We start from the raw sequence: 14,757 nt of genomic DNA on the forward strand, positions 1-14,757 counted from the left end.
TAAAATCGTGAAAATGAAATGAAACAAATAAAAGAGAATCACAAGTAAAAAGTCAAAAGATTAGAATAAATGTGTAATGATGGTGGCAGCTTAAGCAAGGCTTCATTCAGCAGCGGACTGACCATGGCCGATTATGACGATGAGTTGAGGCATCGTTGTCGCGTGCCAGGTACATAAGGCTCATGTCTAGTGTACCTTACTTGTTTATACCAATTGAAGTTCATATCACAAGCCGCAGGAAGATTTCTGAATACCTCGGCAGCACACACTGGGTTAGCTTACCCGCAGCCGCAGCGGTGGCAATGGACTGCAGCACGTCGAGTGGCTCATTGGGGCTGGGGACGCGCCGGGCCGGCAGCACAGCTTTGGCCTGGACCTCCAGCCGCTGCAGCTCAGCCACGCGTGCCCCGTACTCCTCAGCAAAGCGCAGCTCATCGAGGCTCTGCGCCGAACCGAGTCCAAACATGGCCACCACCTGCGAACCATTTGAAAAGTCTAAAAGTTATTTTCTGTTCCCGTTTACAGCCTTGAGCCAGTGACGAAAAATCCACATACTGATGGCAGGGGCAAGTCTATGCTAAACCACTATTCACCTCCTAATAACGTTTTATGGAGCCCAGAGAGATACTGAACTAAGTCAAACCCCAGCCTTTCCCTTCTGATTGAGAGCTGCTTACTTTACCACTAAACCACCAGTGAAGTTTGCAATGTAGCAAAAAATACAAATACATTTTATCGTTAAGACTCTGAATTTGGGGTGCAGCGGTGACAGTGGTTTGTGAACTGTAATTTGAACCCAGCAAGCAGAGTTCAAATCCTTTCCGTAGATAACATAAACTAAATGTATTCACTAAAAACACAAGATGGGCAGATTGAGCAGCAGTGGGGACATGCTGCACAAAGCTCTCTAGAGATCATTGTAACCCCCATGCTAACGATGAATAGTTTTAAATAAAGTGGGAAAGGGGACGTTTGATAATATGGTTAATGGCAAAACGGCAGAGAGGTGAGGTTTATAAGGTGCGAACAGTCGCACGAGAATAATAAAAATAACCATGGAGAGCAAATTCAAGTTGCGGCACCTGTTGAGCCTGAGCATAGTTCTCCTGTAGGATGCACGCAGTGAGGAGCGACTCTGGTGGCGTGAGCATGAGTGGGATGATTCGGCTCTCTTGCCGCAATGATGATCGCTCATTCAGTCTGCTCTGGCCGGTCCGCTCCGAACCCCCGCTGCTGCACTCTGCAGACACGCGGGACGTGGTGTCACAGCCGTGACGCTACGCTTCCATTACAACAAACGTGTACAGCCTTTGTGTTAACCACTGCTGCGTAATGGCCTCCCCCATGCCGTGTGGATCATGGGGGTTGACAATACTTTAACATGCTGGTCAGTGCCGGTTGGGTAGAGGGAGCACAGACTTAGCGGCATTAGTACGGTGCCATAAAACAATTAACTTTGTTTGCACTGCTCTATGCTGCCAACGATGTAGTCCCACCACCTATAACAACTGTTATGCATTGTGTCATCTATTCAAGCACTCTCCAGACTGAAACTTGCTTCGCTTCAAAGATCTGATGAGATTGGGCACATTCCAGGTATGTTGGTCATAGGTTTATATTACATAAGGCCAGTAAAAAGGAGCAAACAAATATCGTCAGCAGCACGTGTAGCACTGTCTTGCCACTGTGTGCACAAAACGGATACTGTGAATACTGGGGCTCATTACGGATTTACTTAAGTTCTCAAGTTAAAAGACACATGATGGCCATCTTTTTTATAGACCAACGGTGGTATGGCGATGATTTGAAAAATAGTGTAATTCAGCCATATGGCAAGATGCATCTCTAAAGCGCAATTGCTAATCATTCCATGCAATGGTTCCACCCCATCTCCAGGTTAGGTAAAAGCCCTCTAAAAAAAAGACAAAATTTCATTTTGTAAAAGGACCTTTTGTCAATTATTTAGGTGTACTACTCTTTCATTGTAATGTTTATCTTTCCAAAATCATAAAATTTACAAACATCTTTCAACAAACAATAGCCTCATAATAAATATTACACACTGTATAGGTAAGATTCTGCACATTACATGTTGTTAATTTTACGCAATACAACACGAGTTGGATTTAGGGTGTCTAAATGTACGATTAAGGGATGGGTTTTTACAATGAAGGCGCACAAAGACGCTTGCATAATGCAAGTAGAGTTACAGGACACTGCGATGGTTGTGTTGAGCACCTGCGGCAGATGTAGGAATGTCACTGTTCCATGCCTCCTTTATGCATTCACTCCACTCTAGGGGAAAAGGACAGACATCAAATTGAAATAAACGAGGATTTTATCATTGCAACCTGCATCATCACAATACCATATTATTGTACAAAGTTGGAAATGCACAACTCTTGACAACAGTGAGAAACAAAAAACAAAGTATTGTACCTTTATGTTGTGATTGTGTAGACCTTTTGCCTTTAAACCTTTTCCTTTTAAGTTCTCTTGTAAAATCAGGGCCTTTGTGCGGACCTTAGAATGCATGTGACATGACATCAAGCAGCTAAATAAGTGGTCTGCACGGGTTAAAAACAGGAAGCACTTTGCTCATATTCAAGACATTAATCTTGTGGGACAATATATAATGTGTACTGTGAGCTATGCATTGCAAGGCAGTACTTCTTGCAATGCTTAAACTGCCTGTAAAACAAGACTGACAAAACACGAAGTATCCATGAGCTATAAATACATGGTTTAAAGCAAAGACACTGAACCGAAAGCTATGCACGTCACTTTAATAACGCCGGCTACACAGACATTTATAACATACGCACCTGTGAAATGATTAGCGAAGATCAGCCTGTACCTCCAGTGTGCCTCACTGATGTAATTTGACAGGCGAGAAAGGCGGTGGCTGAAGAAGTCCATACTAACGGAAGACACAACCGAGTCGACAAGCTGTAGTGTACTTTGCGTGGGACAGCCTTCATCCTTGAGTGTTTCCAGGCTTTCCTCTAAAAGGCAGAGTATACTGTGAGTAAAATGCTCATCGACTATAAATCCCGACTTCCTCTTCAAAGAAAAGGCAAAACGTTTCAAGGCTGCCTTAACTTTCTGTGGGTTGCTCTGACTAGTATCAGCGATCTCTGCATCGATTTCGGCACTCGTTTCCGTAGAAGTGCCATGAGAGGTTGGCGACTTGTTGGAAAGCGTACTGCTCTGAAGTGACATCTTCTGCAACTCTGCCCGAGTCTGCGAAGTTTGGTCATCAAGGTCGGGCGGGCTGCAGCTCAGGATGTCCACACTGCTCTCCAGGCTTTCGGCGGCCCACTGATCGAAAGTCGCGTCCTCCACGTACTCCTCCGAGTCGCTCTCCGTGCCAACGCCTTCCCCAGCGAGGTCTTCAAATGTCACAAACAGCAGTGAGAAAATGTTCTCCATCACCTCCAATCGCAGGTTTGGAGGGGAAATCTGCTTCAAGTGAGAGTGGCACTGCTCAAAGTGCCACTCAATGGTCGAGAAGTCTTCCACTGGGCAGTCCAAGCTATTTAAATTGGTTTCAGCATTATCAAGCGGTGATGGACAACCTTCTCCAGATGTCGGGCCTTCCAAGCTAGATGTAGTCCTTTCAGCATCTTTCTCGGTAACGTCCTGATTGGAGCTGCACAGGTTAGTGACAGTCTGACTAGTGTTAGATTCATGGGAAATGGATGGTCGCCTGGAAGGGAAATGTTTTAGGCATAAGGCGCTAATAGCATGCTTCATGGCACAGAAACTATGGAACAGTGCTACATTTCTTTGCTGGTCCAATGTTGGCAATTCAGAAGAAGTTTCAGCGTCTTGATCTATGGCACAAAAAGGAAGATACAAACATATTCTTAGGTTTTTTTTCAGTAAAGTCACGTAGGTAAAACATCAAAATTAATGAAAATAAAATAAAACAAAGAATCACGACGTTTCGGAGGCAACACAAGTCTCCGTCATCAGGTGGGACCGTCACAGCCGAATTAGCTGCATCAAGTGAGGCAATGATTCAAGAAGTAATCCCTTATAAGCAAGTTGAAGGGGGGAGGAGAGGGGGGGGGGAGCTCATCAGAATGTTAGTACAACGCATCGGGAGGGGGGGGGGCGGGGCCAAAAAAATGGAACGGCGGCTTGGACGCGGTTGCTGCTGCACACGCCAACACAATGGACAGAGAGGGGGAGGGGAGGTCTGATACACATGATAGACAAAAGAACGAAAATGCCCATGTTTATACCAATGCTGGCTGAACAATGAAAGGGTACTGTTAAAAAACAACTGGGGATGTTAACACTCGGTAAAGGGAAGTAAAATAGTGCCTGTCAGATAAGATGGTCCAAAAAAGTGTAATTAAGTCTTTTTTGCGTGGTTGATAACATCTTTCCAATGATTACTAAGTTTGTACCCATCATCACGGTTGAAATTATGTCTGTGTTTGTATATTTGTATGGCTTCGTGTACAAACCTTTGATGGTAGCCGGGAGGTTTGCAGAGAACCTTGGTCTCGGAAAAGACAATTTCATGAGAGCCCACCGAGTTGTAGCAATGATCGGCAACGGCAGAAGAATCAGTTCTGCCGTGTTTCAGATCTGACTTGTGCTCGCGGACACGATCAGAAACATGACGTTTCGTTTCTCCAATGTAGCAATCACCACAAATGCAACTCAATTTGTAGACTCCAGGATACTGTAAGTCAGGAACGACATCCTTCACAGATGGAATCAGATCATGGATTTTATGCACTGTACTGAATCGGACTTGGATCTTATGTTTGTTTAGAATTTTGGAGATCTTTTTGGTCACGCCTGCTATGTATGGTAACGTGATGGTTTTGGTCGGAGCTTCATGTGGCTGTTTCTGTGTGGTGGGAGAGACAGCTTGGCGGATAGTACGGTCAGAGTATCCGTTCATCCTGAGGGCCCGATGTACATGTCTTAATTCACTGGTCAGGTGGTGTTTGTCAGAAATGCCATGGGCTCTGTGGTATAGCGTTTTGATGAGAGAATTCTTTTGAGATGGGTGGTGGTGGGAATCCGGTTTCAAGTAGGAATCTGTGTGGGTGGCTTTCCTGTAGACAGAATGTCCCAAGGATCCGTCAGGCCTCCTCTCAAACAGAATATCCAAGAATGGTAGTTTACCGTCTTTCTCCACTTCCATGGTGAATCTGATGGATGGGTGTCTAGAATTGATGTGGTCCAAGAAGTGGTTCAATGCTGGGAGGCCATGTGGCCAGATGACGAAAGTGTCATCCACATACCTCTTCCATACCTCTTCCACAGGGAAGAGGTATGTGGATGACACTTTCGTCATCTGGCCACATGGCCTCCCAGCATTGAACCACTTCTTGGACCACATCAATTCTAGACACCCATCCATCAGATTCACCATGGAAGTGGAGAAAGACGGTAAACTACCATTCTTGGATATTCTGTTTGAGAGGAGGCCTGACGGATCCTTGGGACATTCTGTCTACAGGAAAGCCACCCACACAGATTCCTACTTGAAACCGGATTCCCACCACCACCCATCTCAAAAGAATTATCTCATCAAAACGCTATACCACAGAGCCCATGGCATTTCTGACAAACACCACCTGACCGGTGAATTAAGACATGTACATCGGGCCCTCAGGATGAACGGATACTCTGACCGTACTATCCGCCAAGCTGTCTCTCCCACCACACAGAAACAGCCACATGAAACTCCGACCAAAACCATCACGTTACCATACATAGCAGGCGTGACCAAAAAGATCTCCAAAATTCTAAACAAACATAAGATCCAAGTCCGATTCAGTACAGTGCATAAAATCCGTGATCTGATTCCATCTATGAAGGATGTCGTTCTTGACTTACAGTATCCTGGAGTCTACAAATTGAGTTGCATTTGTGGTGATTGCTACATTGGAGAAACGAAACGTCATGTTTCTGATCGTGTCCGCGAGCACAAGTCAGATCTGAAACACGGCAGAACTGATTCTTCTGCCGTTGCCGATCATTGCTACAACTCGGTGGGCTCTCATGAAATTGTCTTTTCCGAGACCAAGGTTCTCTGCAAACCTCCCGGCTACCATCAAAGGTTTGTACACGAAGCCATACAAATATACAAACACAGACATAATTTCAACCGTGATAATGGGTACAAACTTAGTAATCATTGGAAAGATGTTATCAACCACGCAAAAAAGACTTAATTACACTTTTTTGGACCATCTTATCTGACAGGCACTATTTTACTTTACTTTACCGAGTGTTAACATCCCCAATTGTTTTTTAACAGTACCCTCTTCATTGTTCAGCCAGCATTGGTATAAACATGGGCATTTTCGTTCTTTTGTCTATCATGTGTATCAGACCTCCCCTCATCCTCTCTGTCCATTGTGTTGGCGTGTGCAGCAGCAACCGCGTCCAAGCCGCCGTTCAATTTTTTTGGCCCCGCTCACCCCCCCTCCCCCTCCCGATGCGTTGTACTAACATTCTGATGAGCTCCCCCCCCCCTCTCCTCCCCCCTTCAACTTGCTTATAAGGGATTACATCTTGAATCATTGCCTCACTTGATGCAGCTAATTCGGCTGTGACGGTCCCACCTGATGACGGAGACTTGTGTTGCCTCCGAAACGTCGTGATTCTTTGTTTTATTTTATTTTCATTAATTTTGATGTTTTACCTACGTGACTTTACCGAAAAAACCTAAGAATATGATTCCTTGCAGTCACGAAAGCTTCAAATCTAGAATTAAGATACAAACATACTGCATGAGCAATTGACCTCAATCTGTTGAGCAAACTTCAATATCTATAACTCAAGCAAACAAAAATAACTAAAATCTTAATGAGGGCATACATATGTTGACAAAATCTTTAAAGACTCACAGAACCTGCCCAGTCTGGTGAAGTAGACTCTTAACCTCCACTGTCATGGTTGATGAGATACATCATAATGCAGACATGAAAGTGACGCAAAAAATACAACTTAAAAAAACCCGAGTAATAAGATATGTGACAGCATCTGCAGTACATTAGGTATCATTTTTTCCCACGTATGCCAGACTAGTTCCTTGCACAGCTGTTTCGATTTCAGCAAGGAAGTAAAAGTCTAAAGCCCTTTGTCAATCCACTGCCTTTTCAGTTACAGGGATTGTTTGATCACACTGTACCTTGCTGTTTTGTACACTTTGGTGAAGTGGAGGTGAGGGCCAGGTTCAGATAGCACTTTGCTACTGATGTTAGCCATGGCCGAGAATTGAACTCGGATTGCCGGGTTCATAGCGCAGTGGCGCCCGAGTCACTGGGCCATGGCTGTCCTGTTGTGTGGTAACAGCATGCGCATCTGAAGATGGTGCCGGGTTCCAAACCTTTCCCCCCACACCTCCAGTTAGCACGGTTGGCTACCTCCGGTCCGAAATAATTTCAACAAACATTCATACAGACGTACAGACCTGTGTCGGTGACCATGGGTTTGAGTAGCACAGCCAGCACCTCCGCCTCATGCAGCCCCAGGAGGTCTGTGAGGTGGTGAAGCTGGTAGAGGGTAGAATGTTGCTCCTGACTGTGCAAATGCCGCGCTAGGTCGTGCACACTGAGGTTTTTGCTGTGGATGGAGGGGTTACCCAACATGTTAGGGGTGTACTGTAAAGATATGCTACTACTGCCTGCCCTATCCCATCCCTCGCCATGCAATGAAGTCACGATTTAGGGTTTGAGATTCCATTAATACATTTTTTACTTTGGATGTAGCACCTCTAGAGGCTGTAATGGTACAATACAAAATGGATTTCTAGTGTGTAAAAGCAGTAACACATATGAAGATTCAACGGAAATATTTATAAAAATAGTAAAAATAATCATTTACAGGTCAGGTGAACCAATGACATATAAAAAAATTATATATTCCTACAAGCACAATTTAACGTGTGTATCGTATACATCAGAATTGATATGATGCAAAGTTACATGCCTACAATAACCGGAAAGATAGCCAATACAGGGAAACCAATTTCTCTAAACATACGCAATTGTCTGCTCTTTCTCCGATGGTCCACATTTGCCATATTGCAGTGCTTGGACAATAATATGCTTTGGCATCATCGTTCTCGCAGTGATTGTGGAAGTGTGGCCTCTACCTGCTCTTGCGGATGCACCACTGCAGGACGTCCACCTGCGAAGCTAGGCTGTTGCAGGCATTCGCCAGCAAACGGTCTCCATGCACACCCTGGCACCAGTGAATGCTAGCGTTAATAAAAACCACACTCACCCACCCACCAATCTTCCCTTATTGGACTCGGCCACTCTGTGCTCAGATGCTTGTAGTTACTGTTGTGGCAAAGTGGCTGCACAACTTGCTTTTGCAACTCTTTTGACACAATTATAAAAGATATTATATGAACGCAAGAACAAAAGATTCCGTGCAAAACAAAATGAAGAGTAAATGGAAGATAAATTCTATGTTGTCATAATATGCAAAGTTTTGTCTCGGAATGAACCCATTTCCAGTTATGTTTACAGTTTTAACTCTAAATTTTTTTTTGTAGCAGCACTATATAACATTTTAGTGTTAAGTTGGTTATGTTTAACACTGTTTTATTTGTTGCACTCTAGAACCATTTGAAACCGTTTTCTGTTAAGATATTTAATTCTGCATTTTAACTTCTTGCACGAGAACGATTCCTGTAACGGTGTATTTATTTTAACCAGGTCTGTTAAAAGAGATGTGATCACAATAGCCTTATAATTGGAATTAAACTGAACAGTATAGTGTATAGACATTACAATACATACTCAAAGCATCTAAATGCGACGGTATCTCAAGATGATAGACAGAAACAAATGGCAAAGTTATAGCAGTCAGCCAGTAAAGACAAGAACCTTGAGCCAAGACTTCAGTCAGTGGGCAGAGTCGACAGCACAGAATGCTGGGGGGCAAGGACATTTCCATACAATTCAACAATTTACAAAATTAACCTCAAAAGAAAAGTTAAAATTATACAAATATTCTCTGGCACCAAGAGGCGGTTGGTTAGAAGCTCTTCCCAGGTCTCACCCTGTCGCAGTGCAGGGTGCGCAGAAGCTCGCGGGCCGACTCCGGGGTGGAGCAATGAGTCCACCCCAGGAGCAAAACCAGGCGACACAGGGGCTCCAATTCACCCGACAGTAGCTGCCCCAGCGTCCCCAGGTCACCTCGCTTCACGAGTTGCAAGGCAGCCATCTGTCACCAACAAGACAGTTCAATAAATTATCATTGCACCAGTGGGAATTGTGCATTGCCGTATTCCACGGATTATAAGACAACTTTTTTTCTGTGTATTTTGCAGAAGTTGGGGATACATCTTATAATTGGGTAGGTGTGTGTATTCAGATTTGTATCACTCTATTGGCTCCGCACACATGTTTGGGATGTGTCTTGTTTTCGGAGCGTCTTCTAATCCTGGGAATAAGGCGCTTCCTTTAGTCCATCACGTTTTTATGCTGCACTTGACAATTATACCGCAGTGTTCATGGGATGGTTATATTGGCAGTCCAGCCCTATGTTGGAGACTCACCACGATGAGCTCTAGAAAATGTTTTCCATTGGCAATGCAGTAAAAATAGAGCTCTTTCCAGGTGCGAGCCCGGTCAGGATGCGACATGAGGGACAGCACCATCTTCTCTCCCTCCTGCAGATCACCATATGCCACTGCACAGCGAAACACAACCATACAACCAATCTATGAGGCGAGTTCACATTTTACAATCTTGTTTTTCAAATTGGATTTGCACAAATGTTTGAATGCGGTTGCATTTAAAAAGTCTGCACAATGTAGGACATGCACATTAGGGGATCCACCAAAAATAGGAATAAAATATAGTGTTTTAAATTACATGGAACAGCATATAGAGAAAACAGGAAAGCATTGAGCCTAGACTTGAACAGGGGCAGAGTTGGCAGCAGAGATGACTGTGAAAGGAATTCCCAGACTACAGGGGTTACAGTACAGAAAAAGCAACCTCCTATTGAACAGAAGTTGACTGAGGGTTTTGAGTGAAATCCTTTGTTAATGAAGCGGAGCATGTGGGGGTGGGTAGAGACAGAATAGTGAAAAGGCAAGGGCTTGTATACATAATTTTATTGTTGACTGGGGATTGGATTGGAAGCCATTAGATCTGAGAATTGGGGTGATTTGACCTCATATACAGGTAGGAGTGAGGAATCCTTCAGTAATTTTATGACATGAGATATTGTGGAGACCCCAGAGGGCAAACTTGCATTTTAAAAGCATAAGTAGCACTGACTTGCATGATGATAATGGTGACAAAAGCAATACAAGTGGAAGTGTTGAGGAGTAGAGTGATGACGGGATGTCACTCGCCTCAGGAGGAGTGACGTCATATCCCCTCGGGGTATTTGAGGGGGGACCGGTGACATAGACGGGGTCTTCGCCGGGAGCCAGGGGAGTGAGTGGTAGGGGAGTAGGGACCCCGAGTAAAGGGGAATTAGCACCAGGCTAGAGGGCTACTTTACCCGGCTGGCTGAGTTGGCTGAACCCTCGGCCAGTGCTGAGGGAAGAGCCCGATAGCCTGGTAGGGTGTAGGGAACTCCCAGTACCCTTCCCTTGGGGAGATTAGTTAGTACAAAGTTGTGTTAACCCCTTCCCACGAGTTAGGCGTAAGCCCCTAATAAACAGTTCGGCGTTAGCCCCTATACAACTCGCTTCCGCGTCGTTTTTACAACACAACAGACGTAACAAACACAAATTGTAATATCTGATGAGCATTTTTTTCACATTAAAGAGACAAGAATACAAGAACTTACCATCCCCCTCGACTGCACTAAACACTGCATTTTCATGCACACTCTTCTTTCTGTGCTCTTCATCCACAACTGCACAATAATACTTGACTAAGAAGTTGTTTCCCTGTCTGAGAAGGCAGCTGAGTAAGCGGGTTTCGCTCAATATGCTTTCGGCACCATGGCAAGCATCGTGGAGCTCCAGAAACAACCTCTCAAGGTCCACAGTCCTTGTTGGGGCACTCAGGTTCAAGGTGGCCACACATGAATATAGGCGCTCTCTAATTTCACCCACTTTGCAATCGCTTGTGTCACTGGGGTTGTCCGAATTAGAACTCTTTCGAAGCTCTACTAGGTGTCCCAGAATAGAATCCACAAACAACTGTTGCAGGGCAGGATGGTGGATGCTGCCATGCGACATCTCTGCATTCAGGCTGCTGATGATAGCATGGCCAATCCAGGAGTCTTGGTCAATTATATTTTGCAGAAATGCTTTGCTTTCATTTGAGAGATGAACATCGGGGTCATGTTGCTCACTGCGTGTCAGGCAATGGGTCTGCTGGAAACAGTGGTAGAGATTCTGAAATGCAGAAAAAAATGAACAATTATTTTATAATTACTACTGAGCCAAGAATGTCTGTTTGTGTGTAACGCGCGTGACGTCACTCCACATGCCGCACCCCCCATGTCATTAATATTCATGAGCGGGTGGATTTTTACACTCACGCAGAAGAATGTCGAGCAGACAATTTTCTTTTTCGCAAATTCGCTTTAAGTTTGACGTTTCTTTATTGAAAGTGAATGTAATAAATAATTCTACCAGCAAAAGTGGATTTGGTGTCTTTATTTTTTTCTTCAGCACTTGAGACAAAAGGTAAGTCTAATTAATGCTTCTACATTATGGTAAAATAGACATTTCTCGGTGATTTTCCAGATATTGTACCGAATTAAATTTATTTCAACCCCAGCGACCGAAAGCAGAAGAGAATAAAGTATCAGAGCAGTGAATTTGAACAAATTGAAGGTCAGTTTATATACAGTGCTACAGTGACATGAAGCGAGGTGTTTTATGACGTAGTTTTGTGCAAGAATCACTGCCATTAGTAGTGCTACAGTGAACTGCAGTGAAGTGGTTTACGACTTCGTTTTGTGCCAGATTCACTGCCATTAATACAGTGCTACAGTGAAATGCAGTGAAGTGTTTGATGACATACACTTGTGCAAAATTCACTGCATTTAAATTAACACAAGATACAATTGTACTCTGCTAAATTTTTTCGTAAATATTACAGCTTCTGTTCTAGGACGGGCAAACAAGCTACTAAAAAATAATTAGCTTACTTTTGGGTAAGCATTCCTCAATGTTTAAATATGAAACTAAACAGTGGAATATACTGTTTACAGATGGCAAAGTAGACATAGTGACATCCATGTAAGAATATGCTTTTTTAAACGGAGAGAGATCCAGTGTTTTATTTTTAAATAAACAGTCATTGAAAAATGACCCCAACAGCGTGTAAAAGGGAAGTTAAACCGGTGGACCTTGTCACTCAGAAACCCTACTATGAATGCACTTCATACACTGACATTTCTCATTCATATCGTAAGTTAATAGGTTGTCTTCCAAAGATAAAATCATGTCGAAGTGCACAGTATTTTTAGGCATAGCATGACAATTTTAGGTTGGTATTTGGAATAATTACAAAACCTTTAACAGCAGTGAAACAAGCAATGACGATTCTCATGTTAATTATTACCACAAATCATAGGGTGTATTTTGACCTGGTAAATATAGAATGTGAGGGGAGCTAGAGTGCAGTGATAAGAGTGCTCTAATCACAGCTAACATCAGTGGCAAGTGATATATGAACCAGTACTGGGCACCCCTTAACAAAGATGCACTGACCAACTTGGTGAAATATGGTAAAGGACCCCCATGACTGACAGTGGATTAACAAAGGTTTATAAAATGTAATCAAATGAGTAAACTTACATATAAAAGCTAAGGCTGTTAAATGTTAATAAACTATGCGTCAGAAACTTGTTTAAACAAAAATTAAGAATTTAAAAAAATCATATTTAGTTTTTTTAACATGCAGAGCAATATTTCAACTTCTTTAACATTACACAGAAACCAGCTGACTAAATGATAGGATGTGTTCCATGTCGTCTTTAAATCTGATCAAGTTAATTCTACATTGGTAAATACATGCTTCTAATTGGCACATACCTATAGATTGTCTGGGCCTTTCATAATCTAAAGTAAATGTGACCGATGCTTTCATTATACAGAACTTATACAATCCTAAATAAAAGTGTGGCCTTCCAGTTTAGGCCATACGCACAGCCCACTTTCTTTCAAGCATTCGCCATGTACTGCTCCGGGCACCTTTAGAAGTACGTGGAGAAACCTTGAGGGAATCAACGATAAACAAACGCGGCCCAACCCAGAAGACTTACGAGCGGCTGCGAGAAAACCTGAATGTAAAACAAATAATTAATGAAAATCATTACAAAACCAAAGCTTGCAGGGAGGGCAGTGCCACTACCTGTATGACGTCAGCCGGGATCTGGCAGCTGCAGGAGTCGAGCAGCAGCCGGAACTCGACATCTTGATGGAGCAACCTCAAGGGGCCCTCCTACAAGCACAGGTTACAAATGAGAAACTATTTTCTGTTTGCCTCAGAAATGCTAACAATCCACCATGCTGGCATAGATAACAATGTGTTACCTCAATGGGTTCCAAACATATATTTTTTCAGTAAAAAAATTACCTGGCTATTTTAAAAATGTCAATGTAAAAATATATCTAAAATCTTTTCTTACCAGTGCACCACCTTTTAAATGTTCCAACTCATGAAGACAGATCATCGCCAAACAATTTGCAGAGTAGGGACCATCACCTCTGAAAAGTTGACAATAAAAAATATACAAGGTTCATGTATTCCTGGCATGTTTAGTGCGAGACAAAACTACATTTCTCCACAGTATGTCAATCATTGTTTGTTTTTCTAATTTGGTCCAATTAATGTCAAAACTGCACACATATTACAATCAGTGAATTAGTCATTATTCGGTAACAGAAATCCTGATGAATGGCTATCAATTGTAGGCTTCACTTGTTGTGTAACTTGCTGTAGTACAGGCTGCACTAGAATTGGACATTTTATCAGCATAACAAATAATTACAATATCACACCCAATGTCAGTTGTGTGCAATCTTCTGTAAAGCAGGCTTTAGCCTTTACGAGATCATTGTTATGCAGAAATATGGGTCTTGACTGGTATTGCAAATTGTGATATTGTTTCGATGCAAAAAATCATGGAACACCACATGTTGGAAATAAATTATACAGGGAGATAAATTAAGAAATATGCAGCTGTGAGGAAATTGTGGTAAATATTTCAACTGGACATAAGGGAAGTTTCATATACCGTGCTATGTAACTTCAATAAAATTGCTGTATGCTGTTTTTGCAGTACAAAAAATTTACATGTTGAAATTTGTGGCACTGAGAATCTTCTAAAATATCTATTGTATTTGCATGTACAGAAACAATGCAAAACCAACTCCTGCTGACTTAAAACATGTGATACGGCATTCTTACAGGAAGTGGCGAGGTTGCGAGGCAACAGCCTCCAGTAGCTGAGCCACATCGAGTCCCAGAGCAGCCTGGTTTTCACAGAGTCGTGGCAGGCAGGCACGTGCCAGCTCCCACCTGCCATTGCACAGGTTCCGGCAGAAAAACCTAAAGAGTTCCTGCGCTGAATAAGCTTCTTCGTTCCCAAATGGGTGCATGCTCCCTCCAGGCAGCATATGGCCACCCTTCCTGTGAATGAACGCAAGCATAAACAACAACTTACACATGTGAGCACAATTCTGAGAACGCCTTCATCATCATCAGTGGTCATTCCACTGCTGGATGAAGGCTTCCCCAAGCCTCCACCACCTTTCAAATGCCTGTAATAATCCACCTGCAC

The 14,757-nt window shown here is 43.1% G+C and overlaps 1 protein-coding gene across 2 annotated transcripts in view; it reads right to left on the reverse strand.

Moving 5' to 3' along the window:
* ZFYVE26 (zinc finger FYVE-type containing 26) overlaps positions 1-14,757 on the reverse strand; it is a 40,327-nt gene that overhangs the window by 23,644 nt on the left and 1,926 nt on the right. For both annotated transcript variants that reach the window (XM_078596104.1, XM_078596103.1), the window contains exons 2-14: positions 14,385-14,606; positions 13,603-13,681; positions 13,326-13,415; positions 10,801-11,356; positions 9,551-9,684; positions 9,052-9,216; positions 8,135-8,223; positions 7,451-7,602; positions 2,826-3,836; positions 2,440-2,523; positions 2,239-2,295; positions 1,083-1,240; positions 283-475 (exon numbers count right to left, since the gene is read on the reverse strand). In XM_078596104.1, the coding sequence (XP_078452230.1) occupies positions 283-475; positions 1,083-1,240; positions 2,239-2,295; positions 2,440-2,523; positions 2,826-3,836; positions 7,451-7,602; positions 8,135-8,223; positions 9,052-9,216; positions 9,551-9,684; positions 10,801-11,356; positions 13,326-13,415; positions 13,603-13,681; positions 14,385-14,593 (2,977 nt within the window). In that variant the 5' untranslated portion in view covers positions 14,594-14,606. The remainder of the gene's footprint in view (positions 1-282; positions 476-1,082; positions 1,241-2,238; positions 2,296-2,439; positions 2,524-2,825; positions 3,837-7,450; positions 7,603-8,134; positions 8,224-9,051; positions 9,217-9,550; positions 9,685-10,800; positions 11,357-13,325; positions 13,416-13,602; positions 13,682-14,384; positions 14,607-14,757) is intronic.

The sequence above is a fragment of the Lampetra planeri genome, chromosome 7, assembly GCF_965212315.1.
Source record: "Lampetra planeri chromosome 7, kcLamPlan1.2.h2, whole genome shotgun sequence".
Classification (NCBI taxonomy): Eukaryota; Metazoa; Chordata; class Hyperoartia; order Petromyzontiformes; family Petromyzontidae; genus Lampetra; species Lampetra planeri.